General features: G+C 36.9%; 4 protein-coding genes and 1 long non-coding RNA gene across 5 annotated transcripts; 2 read left to right on the forward strand and 3 right to left on the reverse strand.

Annotated features, from left to right (window-relative positions):
* Window positions 1-275: 275 nt before the first annotated feature.
* On the forward strand, window positions 276-1,214 carry LOC149620827 (uncharacterized). The gene has a single exon (XM_089854614.1). It carries the CDS (start codon window positions 276-278, stop codon window positions 1,212-1,214), a length of 939 nt encoding a protein of 312 aa, XP_089710740.1.
* Window positions 1,215-2,962: 1,748 nt separating this feature from the next.
* Window positions 2,963-3,494, reverse strand: LOC149620828 (uncharacterized). Its single transcript, XM_089854615.1, has 2 exons — window positions 3,360-3,494; window positions 2,963-3,232 (listed from the first exon to the last, which is right to left on the reverse strand). Exons 1-2 carry the CDS (start codon window positions 3,474-3,476, stop codon window positions 2,963-2,965), a joined length of 387 nt encoding a protein of 128 aa, XP_089710741.1. The 5' UTR covers window positions 3,477-3,494.
* An 85-nt stretch (window positions 3,495-3,579) lies between these two features.
* Window positions 3,580-4,155, reverse strand: LOC149620829 (uncharacterized). Its single transcript, XM_089855109.1, has 2 exons — window positions 3,975-4,155; window positions 3,580-3,915 (listed from the first exon to the last, which is right to left on the reverse strand). The coding sequence occupies exons 1-2, from the start codon at window positions 4,086-4,088 to the stop codon at window positions 3,580-3,582; spliced, it is 450 nt and encodes a 149-aa protein (XP_089711235.1). The 5' UTR covers window positions 4,089-4,155.
* Window positions 3,820-4,282, forward strand: LOC149620830 (uncharacterized). Its single transcript, XR_016375412.1, has 2 exons — window positions 3,820-3,952; window positions 4,034-4,282. It is a non-coding gene; the product is annotated as an uncharacterized LOC149620830 (long non-coding RNA).
* A 604-nt stretch (window positions 4,283-4,886) lies between these two features.
* LOC149620831 (uncharacterized) lies at window positions 4,887-7,114 on the reverse strand. The gene is made up of 3 exons (XM_089854616.1): window positions 6,769-7,114; window positions 6,445-6,636; window positions 4,887-6,397 (listed from the first exon to the last, which is right to left on the reverse strand). Exons 1-3 carry the CDS (start codon window positions 7,112-7,114, stop codon window positions 4,887-4,889), a joined length of 2,049 nt encoding a protein of 682 aa, XP_089710742.1.
* Between the last annotated feature and the right edge of the window lie 8,555 nt (window positions 7,115-15,669).

Consider the following 15,669-nt stretch of genomic DNA (forward strand, 5'->3'; position numbering starts at 1 on the left):
TGTTGGTTCATTCATACAAAAGAACACAACAAATGGCGACGGAGGCGAGATAGCAAATCGAATCGCATCTACGACAACATCCAAGACTACAGTCACGGGCTTTCACGACGGCAACAGAATCCAGTTTCGGTTACTGACTATATACGCGCCACGTTCGGTGAAAAGTATAGGCCGACTTTGTGGCACGTTTTCGCGGCACCTCACACCGTGCTTTAAACAATCCGGACCTTGCGTCGATACTACGAATTCGACGTCAAACGAACAACACGACGGCAATGGCATTAGTCGGTAAATTGAACATTTTCGTCAACAAAACTGAGTCATGGTCCCAGTATGCAGAACGCCTCAACGCGTATTTTCTCGCGAACGCCATCACGGATCTCCAAAAGAAGCGCGCGATATTACAAACTATTTTGAATCCTGAAACATACACCCTTTTGCGCGACCGGATTCGGCCGGATACCGTGGACTCAAAAACATACGATCAGTTAGTCACAGTCTTAAACGCGCATTTTAATCCAGTACCTCTTCGCTGTTTGGCGCGTCTCCGTTTCTACCGCCGAAATCGCCAGAACGGGGAGACTGTGGAGGCCTTTATTGCCGCACTTCAGACACTTTCGGAACATTGCCAGTTCACCGATCGTGACGAAATGATTGTCGACAAAATCATTTTTGGCATCAATAACGACACGATGCAGCAGAAACTTATAGCTGAAGAAGAGGAAAAACAGTCAATTACCTTGGCGAGAGCGAAAACCATCCTACTAGCCATGGAAAACGCGAAAAGAAGTCTAGGCGAGATGAAAGCTGAAGACACAAACAGTGGAACGAGATACGAAGTACATCGGATTCAGACGAAAACTCCCTACTCCGGAAAACAAAAGCCGCGGAACGAGAGCGGACATCGTCAACAGAAACCGTCCCATAGACACCAAGCGCGACAGCACTCGAATTCACGTGAAGATAATCCGGTTCAAAGAAAACCTAAACCCAATTTCAACCAGTGCCTGCGCTGTTCAAGTCCTAATCATAAGGGGCCCGCCTGTCCATACATAGACGCGACTTGTTTGCGCTGCAACCGTCGAGGTCATATTGCCAAGGCTTGTTTGAATCCGGATGATCCAGTTCCCGCGCGACCATTACCACGGAACCCATATCGTTCACATCACGTCAATACCGTGATAAACGACACCAGCGATACCGCTCACGATTAATACGATGAGTACTCCCCGGACACATACCATATTCGGTACGCAACACCTACTCAACCCTCTACAGAGGATTCGTCGGAAATATACACCGTCACTAACGTTCCGACTTCATCAGACGAAGCCGTACCCCCACCTGATATCGTCCCTCTGGAGGTCAATGGTACACCAGTCACCTTCGAGATAGACAACGGCTCAGGCTTTACCATGATGACGATCAGAGACTATGACAAAATTGGAAACCAACACGCAATGAGCCAGTTTTCCCGGAAACTAGAGTCGTATACCGGAGATGCCATAGACATAGTGGGTCAAACAACACAGTAAAAAAAGAGCATTCCAAATTGAATGTTTCAACGTTCAATACCTTGCCACTGTGGTGGTACGCATTAGCAATCAAATATGAACGCATAAAGTGGTATTCAATTGTACACGTTTACGAAACGTTCATATTTGAATACTAACATTGATATTCAAAATTTTACGCTAATGACGCATTCAGATGAGGTCATTTTGCCTTTCAAATATGATTGCATTTGCGTTGAAACGAGAGCGTTTTGGCGTTCAAACGAGAACGATTTTGAGGTTCATGCGAGAACGATTTTGAGGTTCATGCGAGAACGATTTTGAGGTTCATGCGAGAACGATTTTGAGGTTCATGCGAGAACGATTTTGAGGTTCATGCGAGAACGATTTTGAGGTTCATGCGAGAACGATTTTGAGGTTCATGCGAGAACGATTTTGACGTTCATGCGAGAACGATTTTGAGGTTCATGCGAGAACGATTTTGAGGTTCATGCGAGAACGATTTTGAGGTTCATGCGAGAACGATTTTGAGGTTCATGCGAGAACGATTTTGACGTTCATGCGAGAACGATTTTGACGTTCATGCGAGAACGATTTTGACGTTCATGCGAGAACGATTTTGACGTTCATGCGAGAACGATTTTGAGGTTCATGCGAGAACGATTTTGAGGTTCATGCGAGAACGATTTTGACGTTCATGCGAGAACGATTTTGACGTTCATGCGAGAACGATTTTGACGTTCATGCGAGAACGATTTTGACGTTCATTCGAGAACGATTTTGACGTTCATGCGAGAACGATTTTGACGTTCAAACTAGAACGATTTCAATATTCATACCTTAACGTTTTTGCGTTATAATAGGATTGGATTAACAGTCGAACGAGAGCGTTTTTAGCGTTCAAACGTGGGCGATTTTGGCGTTCAAACGAGAACGATTTCAATATTCAAACCTTACCGTTTATGCGCTCTAATGGGATTGGATTAACATTCAAACGAGAGCTTTTTTAGCGTTCAAACGTAAGCGATTTTGGCGTTTAAACGAGATCGACTTCAATATTCATATTTTATCGCTTTTGCGTTATAACGGGATTGAATTAACATTCAAATGAGAGCGTTGTTTGCGTTCAAACGAGAACGATTTCGGCGTTAAAACTAAACCGTTTTTGCGTTATAATAAGATTGGATTAACATTCAAACTAGGCCTAACGAAAACCATTTTGGCGTTCATACGTGACTGGTTCTGTGTTAAAGTAGGCTTGGATTAACATGCAAACGAGAGTTCTTATTGGTTTAAATATGATAGGATTAGCATTCAAATGATAGTGTTTCGGCATTTAAATAGTATTGGATTGGCATTCAAACGAGTTTTATTCTAATAGCAAATAATAGGATAGTATAGGCATAAGAGTAGATTTTCTTAACAAATCTCATTTATTACGATCAAAATTACCCTTTCAACTTATTGTACACGTTCAAAACTGGAGTAGTCACTTCCTTGTTTTCAATGCGAAATACAATTATTCCATTGTTTTTTTTTAAAGATTTAGCGAATAGCAATTGCATTGCGTAATAGGCGCTAAATAATGACGTGACTGCCATTTTTAAACTTCCCACTTCAAATGTGATTCCATTGACTTTCACTTCATATGTTGAAATAAAAATGGCCTCTGCTTGCTCTTCAGAAAATACGCTGGTCGGAGTATTTACAACTGCTTCCTGAAAAAATGAAATTTAATTTCTTTCTATTATATATTAGGTGCATGAATTATTCAAAATAAATCAATGGTTCAAATTTCATAATTTGTGTAACATCTGCACTGAAAAATTATTAACATTGACTTACTTTAAATGCAATCCATGATACTAAACTTTCGTTAAATATGCAGGGAAGAAGCAGCAAAGCTGCATCAAGCTCTCGCTCTGAAACAAATATTATTAGTATCGCAGTTCTATTATTCATATGTTCCGATCAACCATTTTAAAGAAACCCTTATCATGTTACTTATAATTTTAAGAGCAAATTAAGGTTCATATAGAAGTGAATCAAGTCTTTTGAAGCTATTTCAGGGCACATTTTTGTTCTGACCAGGAGGGGCTAACAAAGACCATGCACTAAAAATGCCATAGACCAACGAAGGCGATGGGAGAACATATATTTGTTTAAAAGTTTCATTCGCTATTGGTTCTCGAAATACCTCATTTTTCTGGCATAAAAGAGGGAACTCTTTAATTAATTCTTCAGACTCGTGCTTGAAAGCAAATTCTTGCCGATAACAAGCTGTTCTGAACATCTTCTCTTCCATAATATTTTGGTCCGGTTTCGATTTTTCCAACTCTTTATTTAATGCCTCAATGTGGCTTTTAATGGAATATATGTCCTCTGCCATTCCAGCAACAGCCTAGAAAAACGATATAAAAAGTTAAAACAAATGAAAGGTAACAATTCCCAATACCTCACCATTGGTGTGGCGAGCTGTGATTTTGGTTTGACTGTTAATTTTCTTTTCATGACACTAGTTTCGTCCGTTTCTTCAACAGCTCTAGGTCTTTTAGACTTAAATCTTCCAGCCATAGCTGCAATTTCTGGCACATGTTTGTTTTTTAGGCGTTCATGGCGGAACTTATTCTCTAACGCAGTTTTCCATGTTCCCTGTGTAGATAAAATATTCACACTAAATTGACAAACATCAATTGTCGGGCTATTTTCACCTGTACTAACATTACCAAAATTGAATTAAATATTCCTTAACAATTATTTATTACTGAGTTTGGGAAAGAATACTTTAAAACATATAGGGTAGTAATTAGGTAATCAGCTTAGTAGTCCTACTAAATCCTAACAGGTAAACACATTCTTGGAGAAATAATGAGCAATATAAAAAATGTGTAAAATCATACATAGCCAAGAGAACCAACAAGCCTATCCTTTAGAAATGGATGTTTTGTAATTAACTATTCTAATGAATAAATTTGGCATATCTTCAGACACTTCACCGGATGTCCCTGGAACCACAACTTCGATTGCCTCATTGTTTTTTTCAGATTGATTGCTATTTTGTGAATTCAAATTATTGTCAAGTTTACAAAAAAAACCCAAATTTTCAATTTTCTTACACTTCATTTCCTTCTTCAATTATCAAATTAATTTTTGATTTATTTTCCGGGAGGCTTTCTCCAACATCCAAATCGACCCAATCTTCGAAATCGCTATCAAACACTTGCAAAGTTTTGATTTTGCAAGAAAATAGCTTTTCTAAACTTTCGATTAAGTCTTGCATGGTAATTGCTTCACAACTAAATTTTCTTTTCTTCTCCTTGCAAGTAACGTGATAGAGAAGAGCCATCGATCTGAGCGTAGAAAGTTGGACGTTTAATTTTTATTACAGAGTTTGTGATTTAAGATGATCAAGTCATCTCCGTTGAGAGAATAACACTGCAGTGGGTTGCTGTCAAGTTCTTCGCCAGGGTGAATAGTGTGCCAAGTTTCGCGTATTTCGTTAACGACAAAAGCATTATGCTGCCTTAAATACTTTGAACAGTAAAGAACTCTACCACAAATGTGCCATTTCTCATTAATTTCAACAATGAAGTAAATTTTCAAGAATGTGGGAATGAGTTCGCCAGATAGTGATGCAACGTAAATGTAGCCCTCCTTGTAAGTTACAGAAAATTTACGTAATATTGATACAATTTGGCCAATTTCGGCTTCGCAATTAAAATGATTTCTTAACGTTTTCCTTAACCCTTCTGGAAGTTGACTGAAGGGCAATTTTGTTTGATTCACATAATCCCCTGTTTCCAATCCCAAATTTCCACTTTGCTCCCAGCACTGAAGATACTGGTGCCTTTTCGTAACCGTTGAACATATATTTCTGCAGCTTCGAGAAATGTTCGCGATACCTTTAAAATACTGGTGCTTCCCTTCAAAACGCATACACCATAAGCGTATTAAAGGTCCGTACTGCCCGAGTAATCTTGGGTAATGTATTAAGTAATGCATTTTTGGTATAAAGCGAGCAGTAGGTATTTCTTTGAGCATAGTGTAAAATTGTATTATCAATTCATAGAGATAAGGAAGCCAATTTTTATCTATAACTGGTGCAGTTATAATGTCTCCTATTTCTATTAACACTTGAAGTATATCCCAATAAGCATCATTAGCTGGTATATAATATCCAAAAGGTAAAGGGAAGAAATATAAGAGGCATTTCTTTTGCGCAGCTGTGCCTACAAGATTTCCCCTACAATTCAAGACCTTTTTTGTAATTGGGACACATTTGTTTTTACTGTGTAGATCGCCATATTTACAGTGTTCTATTTTGTAATTTATTTCTTCAAGAGAGATTAATTCACTATCTACCATATAATTTAAAAGTAGGTTAAGAATATTTGGAACTACACCCTCGTAGAAATCATGCATAATGTCGGGTGGTAGCGATTCTGTCACTTTAAAATGTGGTAAAACTGAAAATGCACAAGGGCCCTTAACTTCATAAATTGAAAAGTTGTCTGGATTTTCCAAAATTGCATTCAGATGATAAGAGTGAATCTCCTCGTTTCTTAAAATCATGTTATTTTCCTCAAAGCATTCCGATTTGTTTTCTTTCTTCATCATACAAAAACGACAGATTCTGCCCTTTGCAAATGATTGTGAAAATCCCCCAAGAAAGCGGCTAGAAAGGTTGTCGCCAGAAATTGAAGTCACTGCTCCTTTTATTACTTTACCGTTTATCTCAAACCCAGTCGACTGTAGCAATTCTAAATCATCTAAAAGTGGTTTTAAATTTTTTGAAAGTCCATACTCTTTTACGAGCGGATATCTGACAGCTAAAGACAGCTTTATACAACTAAGTTTGCTCCGGAAAAAGGTACCTAAATTTCCTATTAAAAAGTAAATAAGGGTTTTTTTGTATATCCCTTTTTTGCACCTAATGGATTCTTGAATTCTACCTCGTCCATATAAAAGTGAAGTCTAAGCATTGATAAATCGTTCTTAAATAGATCATGATTCTTACAAATTTCCCCATCATCAAAATCGACTAGATACTGAGAGTCACTGTTTATTTTTTCCTTAAAAATCTCCGACCACACGTCCGCGTGAGAAAGAAAATGCTTTAAAACTGGAATCAAGGGAACATAACTTAATGTTTATTTAAATACTTTGTTATTAACTCTTTTCGAGCCCAGTATATAGTCTATTGGTTCTATTAGGTTTAGATTATCCTTGCAATATTTTTCCAATAAGTAAGTACTTTTGATAACTCCTAATATAGACTGTGCAGTTTGTCTAGCTTTTTCTATTTCTTGATTCGGAAGGTTAAAGTTTAGGCAAAACGTAAAGCAGTCCTCTAATAATTCCGAGAAACTTTTTGCTACGCTTGAAGTGACCTCTAATGGTAGTTTATGCTTCTCCCGGAATTCCAGCATCATAAGAGCTGCTTTTCTCTCTAAAACCTCTAAATGTTCTTCAGGGTCTTTCTCATTTAAGACTATGGCATCATTGTTTTGATTTAAAAATGAACTTTCATCATTTTTGAAATCATTCCCATCATCATTGTTTAAATTTACTTGGGTAATCAAATTTTTCCCCATATGCATTCTGTATGCATGACTTTTAAGAGACACGTAACTATTGAACATTTTTAAGCAAGCAGTAAAACAGCATTTGAATTGTCGATTTGGCTCGTGAGAGTGAAGCAGTCTCCAAAGGTGTGTGAAACGCTTCAGTCCACATATTGTACACACAAAGAATGTTATGGCCAACATAAAATTATTGGTTTCATTGGTGTACTAGAGAAAAATTTCAAGTTCCCTCCATATTAATCATAGTTTAAGGGATGAATGATATGATCATTTCCGGTTTTTAAAAGAAAAATGTTAAAGAGATATTCTTCCTCTTTTACCAAACCTAACACTACTCTTCTTGTTTTGTTTTTGTATTTTGGTTTATGTAACCAAAATCTAACATCCCAAAACATTTCACAAAACCCTTTTTTCCGAGTCCTTTTTCCTAAAATGACACTATACATATTTTATAAAAAGAATTAAGATAAATTCATATTTACTTGAATGTAAGTACTTAAATTTTAATTACATAAGAGATTTCTCTCAATATGTTTTGAATACCTGCTGATAATAATTGTATCAAATATAACCCAAAATTTACATTTTTGTTGTATAATAATATATAAATATATAAGGTTTTTCCTATCCCGAGATTAAATAGAAAGTGAAGTGATGAGACAACTAATTTTTACTTTAGAGCATTCAAAGTGCAGAGACATTAATTAAACCTACAACGTCCTAGTTGATTTTTGTGTTCGACAGTATTAGGCGTAAAATAGCCTTCTACAAATTCAACTTTCTCAAAGTGGTGAAACAAGTTATGTTTAATTGATTCAGGCTAGCAAAATAGTATTTAAAACCAGGCACATTTCGACTTTTGGGGCCTCCATAGCACAATTTGGACAAAACTATTTGGTATTTAACCAGCGCTGCCGCTGTAGGAGGGCGTTAACTGCCGTTAAGTCTAATCTCTATTACATAATTAAGATTTTATGAGGTAGATGCCGTTGCTTTTCCTCTCCGCTAATTTGGTATGTAATTGAATAATTTGGTTTCAACCGATATAAGGTCCAAAATTTTAAACCTACTACTATTTGTTAATTTTCTTAATTCGCACCGATGTAAGTCCTTAAAAAAATTGTATTCGACGAATAGTGAAAAAGATAATGTTTGCACGGCCCTAGAATGGGGTTTCATCTAACTGTTCAAACTCTTTGCAAACAGATGTGAACTAGACAAAAATTATTTACTAAGCGTATAATCTTAACATGGTCACCATAATATATACAAGCTATATGTGGAAACTGCTCGAGCTCCTTAAAGAATCTCTTATTTTTCATCCCTCCAAAATTGACAAAAACAATCGTTTTATGTATTAGAAATTCGGGAAATTTTCTTTTCATAATTAAATAATACTATTATTACCAATTTAATGAAGTTTTGATCAAAAAACGTTCTTACCAATTCTGGATACAGGCGAGAGATACAGGCAAGAATGGCGACTTTGGCGACAATTCTCTCAAAAAATATACTGCAAGAAGGGCAAGATTTGCTACCTTTCCCACAAAAAAGCCCGCAAGACTGCATCTGAATGATTTTAAAATTCAAATTAGGTTTAGATTTTAAGGATAATTTTAAATAAAGACCTCCGACCAATTGCGTAACGCCCTGCCTTTTTATTAACAAAATTCTCGTGGTAAGGTACGTTCCGTGTTGAAGGAAATTTATCACGAGATTTGATAAAATTTGGGCGCAACGTGACAATCGTGGCGCGAGACATGGAGCGTGCCACGATAATTTTGCTAATAAAAGGGTAGGGCGTTTGATTGGCCGGAGGTCTTTATTTATAATTATCCATAAAATTTCAAACTAATTGTAGTTTTAAAATCCTTCGGTGCTATTTCCTGGATGTTTCACTATGCAGACTGATCTTATAATTAGTAGAAGAATCGATTAAAATCACTTGATTTTCTTCTTCACCCTCCCTTTAATTAATATTATGTAACTTCAGTCTTAATTTTATTTGCGTTGAGAAAGTGACGTGCACTCTAAGAAAGGGAAGTGTTAAAAAACGTGTTAAAATAGTGTAATATAAGAAAACACCCAAAAGAGAGTTTTATTACCTTGAGGTTTTGTGGCCAATTTGAAGTGTAAATTCGGTGTAAAATAAAACTTTTAAAACACCGTTTAGAAATTAACAAGTTGGGAAAACCAAAATTTTACCTCTCCGAGTCAAGAGGTCTACTACTACAAAGTTATTTACCTAGATATGGAATTATTTCTCTTTTTTGAAGTAAAAATTTACGAAATATTGAAGCAGTATTCCAAGCATAGCGAATAATACAGTAAAGCAGACGACATTTTACATCCAATAAGGATAAATCTTGGACACATGGAAATCAGTCAATGGGGAAAAGAACAGGGAATGAAGTCTACGCTTCAGCTGCTTACCGTATATTCTGATAGCTACATTCACAACTGGTTTGCAGTGTAAACACTATCGTCTCGTCTCACCTCAACAATATTCTTAGTTTGCCAACATGAATATTAACGTTAAATAACACCAAAGCTAAATTGTAACTAGACGCACTAATAGTCAATGCGCACCATAAAGAGAATAAAAAGTCTGTAGCTACTACCCGTTTACCATTAGCCCTTTTACTATTCTAATTGCCACCATGATCTTTTCTTCTATTATAAAATCTTAACCTGATTATTTAATAGTGTATTTAACTTTCGGCTCACTCTGAACCGTTGATGTCTCTTCATTTCAGACACGAAAATCAAAGCCCAAAGTTTACTTCACCTCAGGCCTCAGTTATTTACTCTTTGTTTCACTAAGCCTATTGCGAATGATACTTAATATACCCGCCGGAGTCTAGGTCTTAGTTTTCTTCATGAAATCACTAAACCAAGGATTATTCTATATACAGATGTAGTATAGCTTAAGAAATATATAAACAGCCATTTCAAATAACAATATTAAAAAAATCTTTGGAATATCAAAATGAAACAGAGCTTTAAAGCTACAAAAGTACTAAATGCATCATAATTACGAAAAATACTTCCACATATTCACTTTATATTATGAAAAAAGGGAATATTAAGGTTCTGTATGATTTCTTAACACATCAACACAAGGCTAACTGCTAACGCGACGAACTAGTGTAACAATTGACGGACACACACAGACAAAAACATAGACTGCTTTTTAACACTTTCCGTATTAATTTTGAGTTGAGAAACAAGATTATCTTTAATATTTAAATAAATATAATTACTTTTAATTATTTTAATCTTCAATTATTAACATTAATAATAGTCAAATCGTTTAAAATAAAGTTATACCTATTATCATCTCAAACTTTGCTAATATTGACGTTTAAAGTGAAGGGTACCCCTCTTGCCCGCTTTCTTCAAATTTTGGGGTATATATACGATTCGTTTCCATTATAATAGTTAGGAAAAAGCGCAATTGCGAAAACCTTTGGTGGCGATCCCACCTTAGGGAGGCTAGACGTTTCTCGTAACCCTAGCTGATCGCCGCGTATATCCTAAAACCAAACGATGATAATGGAGTAGAAGCCAATGAGACAGATTGGTCTCAATGTGGAATACACGGAAGGCCAGTAGATGGTGGTGTTAGAAGCCAGAATGTACAGATTGGTGTCCATGTGGGATGGACGAAGATCAAAAGATGGTGGTGATTAGAAGCCAGTAAGTACAGACTGGTGTCCGTGTGGGATGGACAAAGACCAGAAGATGGTGGTGTGAGAACTGAAGTAGAGGAGCCATTTCCGTGACTGTGAAAGCAGTTCGAAAATGGCGAACACATTTGCTCCGATTTGGAAACTGCGAACGCGGTCACGTGGGTGTAACAACAGACACACAGACAGACAGACACACACGATCGTTACAGAACCTCTCCGTGACATACGTCACTCGAAGAGGTAAAAATGGAAAATTATAGTACTGCGGGTTTCTTAAATAAGGTCCTTCATTTTCATTAATGTTTTAATATTAAAGTCAACCCAAACAGTGAGAAACTTTTGAAAAACATAACTGTTAAACATTTTTACCTCTCCGAGTGACGTATGTCACGGAGAGGTTCTAATTTCGACGTGTCTGTCTGTCTTTGTGTCTGTGTGTCTGTGTGTGTGTCTGTCTGTTGTTATTGACTTACACCCCAGGGGACCGCGTTCGCAGTTTTCAAATCGGGGCAAACGTTTTCCCAAATTCCGGACCGCATTTACAGTTCCCGGAAATTTGGAAAATTGTATTCCATTTACCATAGCTATTATCCATTACCTGTCTAACACTACCATCCTCTGGCCATTTGTCCATCTCATATGGACACCAGTCTTTACCCATTGGCTTCTATAGTCCACCATCTTTGGGGCTCTTTTCCCATGCCACATAGACACCAGCCTGTACACACTGGCTTCTACACACCACCATTTTCTGGTCTTTGTCCATCCCAATTGGACACCAGTCTGTACACACTGGCTTCTACACACCACCAACTTCTGGTCTTTGTCCATCCCACTTGGAACACCAGTCTGTAAACACTGGCTTCTAATCCCCACCATCTTCTAGTCTTTGTCCATCCCACATGGACACCAGTCTGTACACACTGGTTTCTACACACCACCATCTTCTGGCCATTGTTTTTGTCCATCCCACATGGACACCAGTCTGCACACCTGGCTTCTACTCCATCATCATACTTAAGGTTAAGACATACGCGGCGATCGGCCAGGGTTACGAGAAACGTCCGGCCTCCCTAAGGTGGGGCTTCCACCAAAGGTTCACGCAATTGCGCTGTTCTTATCCATAGCTGCGATTCGAAACTCTTATATACTACCTATTTGAGTACGGCGAAGCAACCGGCGTATGCTTCATTTCAAACGCCAATATTAGTCAAGTCTCTCAAGAATGTTTAATTGTTCTTTTTTAAAACGATGTAACGTTCAATAAGGCGAATAACTAACGAAGAAAATATTAAATATTAATTATATTTATTTTAATATTTAAGATATTCTTGTTTCTCAATTTAAAATTAATACGGAAAGAGTTTAAAAGCAGTCTATGTTTTTGTCTGTGTGTGTCCGTCCGTTATTACACTAGTGCCGCAGTGCCCTGCGTTAGAAGTTCGTTGTGTTTTGATGTGTAAAGAAATCCTACAGAACCATAATATTCCCTTTATCCTTAATATAAAGTGAATATGATGAAATATTTTTCGTAATTATGATGCATTTAGTGCTTTTGTAGCTTTAAAGCTCTGTTTCATTTTGATATTCCAAAGATTTTTTTTAATATTATTATTTGAAATGGCTGTTTATATATTACTTAAGCTATACTACATCTGTATATAGAATAATCCTTGGTTTAGTAATTTCATGAAGAAAGCTAAGATCTAGACTCCGGCGGGTATATGTAGTATTACTCGCAATAGGCTTAGTGAAATATAGAGTAAATAATTGAGGCCTGAGGTGAAGTAAACTTTGGGTTTTGATTTTCGTGTCTGAAATGAAGAGACATCAACGGTTCAGAGTGAGCCGAAAGTTAAATACACTCTTAAATAATCAGGTTAACATTTTATAATAGAAGAAAAGATCATGGTGACAATTAGATTAGTAGGGCTAAGCTACAGAGTTTTTATTCTCTTTATGGTGCGCATTGACTATCAGTGCGTCTAGCTACAATTTAGCTTTGGTATTATTTAACGTTAACACTCATGTTGGCAAACTAAGAATATTGTTGAGGTGAGACGAGACGATAGTGTTTACACTGCTAACCAGTTGTGATTGTAGCTATCAGAATATACGGTAAACAGCTGAAGCGTAGACTTCATTCCCTGTTCTTTTCCCCATTGACTGATTTCCATGTGTCCAAGATTTATCCTTATTGGATGTAAAATGTCGTCTGCTTTACTGTATTATTCGCTATGCTTGGAATACTGCTTCAATATTTCGTAAATTTTTACTTCAAAAAAGAGAAATAATTCCATATCTAGGTAAATAACTTTGTAGTAGTAGACCTCTTGACTCGGAGAGGTAATATTTTGGTTTTCCCAACTTGTTTAAAGATGAAATTCATGAAAGAATATATTTTTATCCTTTAAATAAAATTAACAAAGAAATTCGTAATCAGGGTGTATTGTAAATTTATAAAAAGCTGCTAAACGTGTTAGGTGACACTCTTAAAAGCGCTATGCGACGCTCTTGAAATGGCGTCGCAAGGCCTTTTTGGGGGGCTATAGCGCCCCCAAATTTCAAAGTAGGCCAAAATAATCCATAAACTCTACCAAAAATTGATCGTAGCCCCCTAAAATTCTGTAGCAATTTAGTAGCAATAATAATTATTACGATAAGTTCGTTAAGTTTCATCTTTGTAGAGATGAATTTCAATATTAAACAGTAGTGGGGCTAAAAGCAAACTAAACTTAAAAAAGACGAGTGAAATTCTTTCACCCACAATTGTCTCATAATCAATAACTAAGTTCCGTACTCTTTATCAATAAAAGTTTGTATATCTTTAATATACGAATAATAAGATTAAGCCCCCAAAATTTCAAACCCTAGCAACGCTACTGAACTCTTGAAAATGTTATGCGATACTCTTAAAAAGTATTGTGCGACACTAAAAAACGAGACTAGGTAAGGTACTGCCACAGGGTTGCCAGATGTACGATCCGGATCGTATATGTACGATAATTAGGTTCTTCGTACGATACACGATCCGTAGGAGGGATCGTACGTCAAAAGTACGATCTTACACTTAAATACGATCCGATGTACGATCCTATTAAAAATTTCGGTTTTGTGGCCAAAAATAAATGTAGAGGTGATTTTATTATAGACCTATTCACACTTATGGCCGCGCATGAGCAGTTTCAAGTTTGTTGCCATGAGTTTTACGCTTCTATGGAGTTAACGTGTAAAATAAACTACGATGGACGAGTTTTAGACTGTTTTGTAATTTAATATTAAAATAAAATGCCTAGTATTTAAACCGAGAGAGTAAAATTAAAACCATGTTAAGAAACAAAAAGTTTTTAAGTTCTAACGGAAACGGTGATATGATAATAGTTGGTTAAAACTCACTAAGCCTCGGCGACCGTTTGGGATCGACGCTTCATCGGCGGACATCGCCGATGCTGTGCCGTGCCCGGCCCCGAAAGCGCCGCGTATAACACGCTTGTAAGCCTTGGCGCCCAATTTGGTCTGTAGAATATTATAAACTACCCGAATTTTACCTCTATCAATTGAATTAGATAAAATTTCACCTAGGAAGTTTTATTTATACTTTTACAACCATTAATACAACACTGTTTTAAAAAAATAATCTCGAATGCCTAACTAGTAAGGTAAAAGCAATGGTTACATAAATACGACTGGCAACAAACATTCTTTCTGCGCATGCTCACCTCTCGGGAATTTTACCCCCTTTTCACCCTCGCTCTAAGTGTGAAAAGGTCTATAATATACTAGCTGTTACCCGCGGCGTCGCTCGCGTGTAATAAGAACTACCATCAAAATGATACAAAGAATGTGTAGATTTTACTGATGACTAATATTTTTGTAGCATCCTAGGAGCGAAGGCACTCGGCGTTGCCCGTCAGCCCGTCGGGACATTTTTTATTACTTTTCACGCGGGCATTATTCCATAAAGAAGGGTTTTTTAGTTTTTGGCCGCCATTTAAAAAGATGGCAACAAATCGAACCCAAAAGAGCATTTAGTCTGTCTATAGGTTAAAGGAAACCCGTGTACTAAATATCTGTGAAATCGGTTGAAACGCGCGGACTTTGTTGCATAGAGAAGAGTTTTTACATTTCTGGGCGCCATTTTTTAAGATGGCGGCGGATTGCAAAAATCTTTCTTAGTACGCGCCTACTTCTTATGAGTAACGTTCCTCCAAATTTTCAGCCTTCTAGGGCAAGCGGTTTGGGCTGGGCGTTGATTATCTGTCAGTCTGTCAGTCAGTCAGTCAGGACTTTGATTTATATAGATATAGATTTACTTCAAAACTTAAATAAAAATTGGACTTTCGAAGAAACAAATTTTTCCATAGCCCGCCTTCTCTACCTCAATGTCATCCCTTTCTAATAGGCGCATACAAATCCCCCCTTTTTCTCCAGCCTGGTCACCACCCTTTTCTTTCTCCCTTCTCCGAGGCGTAGATAGGCTGTATAATGTACTTGTGTATACCTTGTTTTTTATTATTTATTTATTTATTTATCAAGTTTACATATTCGCTAAGCCTTTTTATGTCTAGGCTTCTATGCAAATAGAAAAAAAAGTTAGGAATGAAAAAAACATGTAGTTAAGTAGCCTCGTGTTTTAGAATTTAGTTCCCATCATCCATGTATAATAATTTTTAACCGCAATTAGCCGTTGATATCATTTTCTGTAGATTTTATGTTGGGGAAATTAGGAATCGGGGTGGAAATCATTTTGAGCAACCTTTAATATAGGTGTATAGGAAAACCCCATATTCGATTTTTGCTCCCCAATTTGGTCTCCCCATCTTAAATTGGATCTTAATGCCTTACAAAGGGCACAAAACGCTTACACTAAGCTTCCCA

The sequence above is a fragment of the Phalangium opilio genome, unplaced genomic scaffold (genome assembly GCF_054372755.1).
Source record: "Phalangium opilio isolate 3A_F unplaced genomic scaffold, DU_Popi_V2 ptg000209l_1, whole genome shotgun sequence".
NCBI classification, from domain to species: domain Eukaryota; kingdom Metazoa; phylum Arthropoda; class Arachnida; order Opiliones; family Phalangiidae; genus Phalangium; species Phalangium opilio.

Coding starts and splice junctions, on each gene's coding strand:
- LOC149620829 (XM_089855109.1), bottom strand. CDS start 4,088: ATGGCTGGAAGATTTAAGTCTAAAAGACCTAGAGCTGTTGAAGAAACG. Junction 3,916..3,974: donor CACAGCTCGCCACACCAATG/GTGAGGTATTGG, acceptor TCGTTTTTCTAG/GCTGTTGCTGGAATGGCAGA.
- LOC149620831 (XM_089854616.1), bottom strand. CDS start 7,114: ATGCATATGGGGAAAAATTTGATTACCCAAGTAAATTTAAACAATGAT. Junction 6,637..6,768: donor TATATTAGGAGTTATCAAAA/GTACTTACTTAT, acceptor CCTTGATTCCAG/TTTTAAAGCATTTTCTTTCT. Junction 6,398..6,444: donor AGAATTCAAGAATCCATTAG/GTGCAAAAAAGG, acceptor ACTTTTTAATAG/GAAATTTAGGTACCTTTTTC.
- LOC149620828 (XM_089854615.1), bottom strand. CDS start 3,476: ATGAATAATAGAACTGCGATACTAATAATATTTGTTTCAGAGCGAGAG. Junction 3,233..3,359: donor TATCATGGATTGCATTTAAA/GTAAGTCAATGT, acceptor TCATTTTTTCAG/GAAGCAGTTGTAAATACTCC.
- LOC149620827 (XM_089854614.1), top strand. CDS start 276: ATGGCATTAGTCGGTAAATTGAACATTTTCGTCAACAAAACTGAGTCA.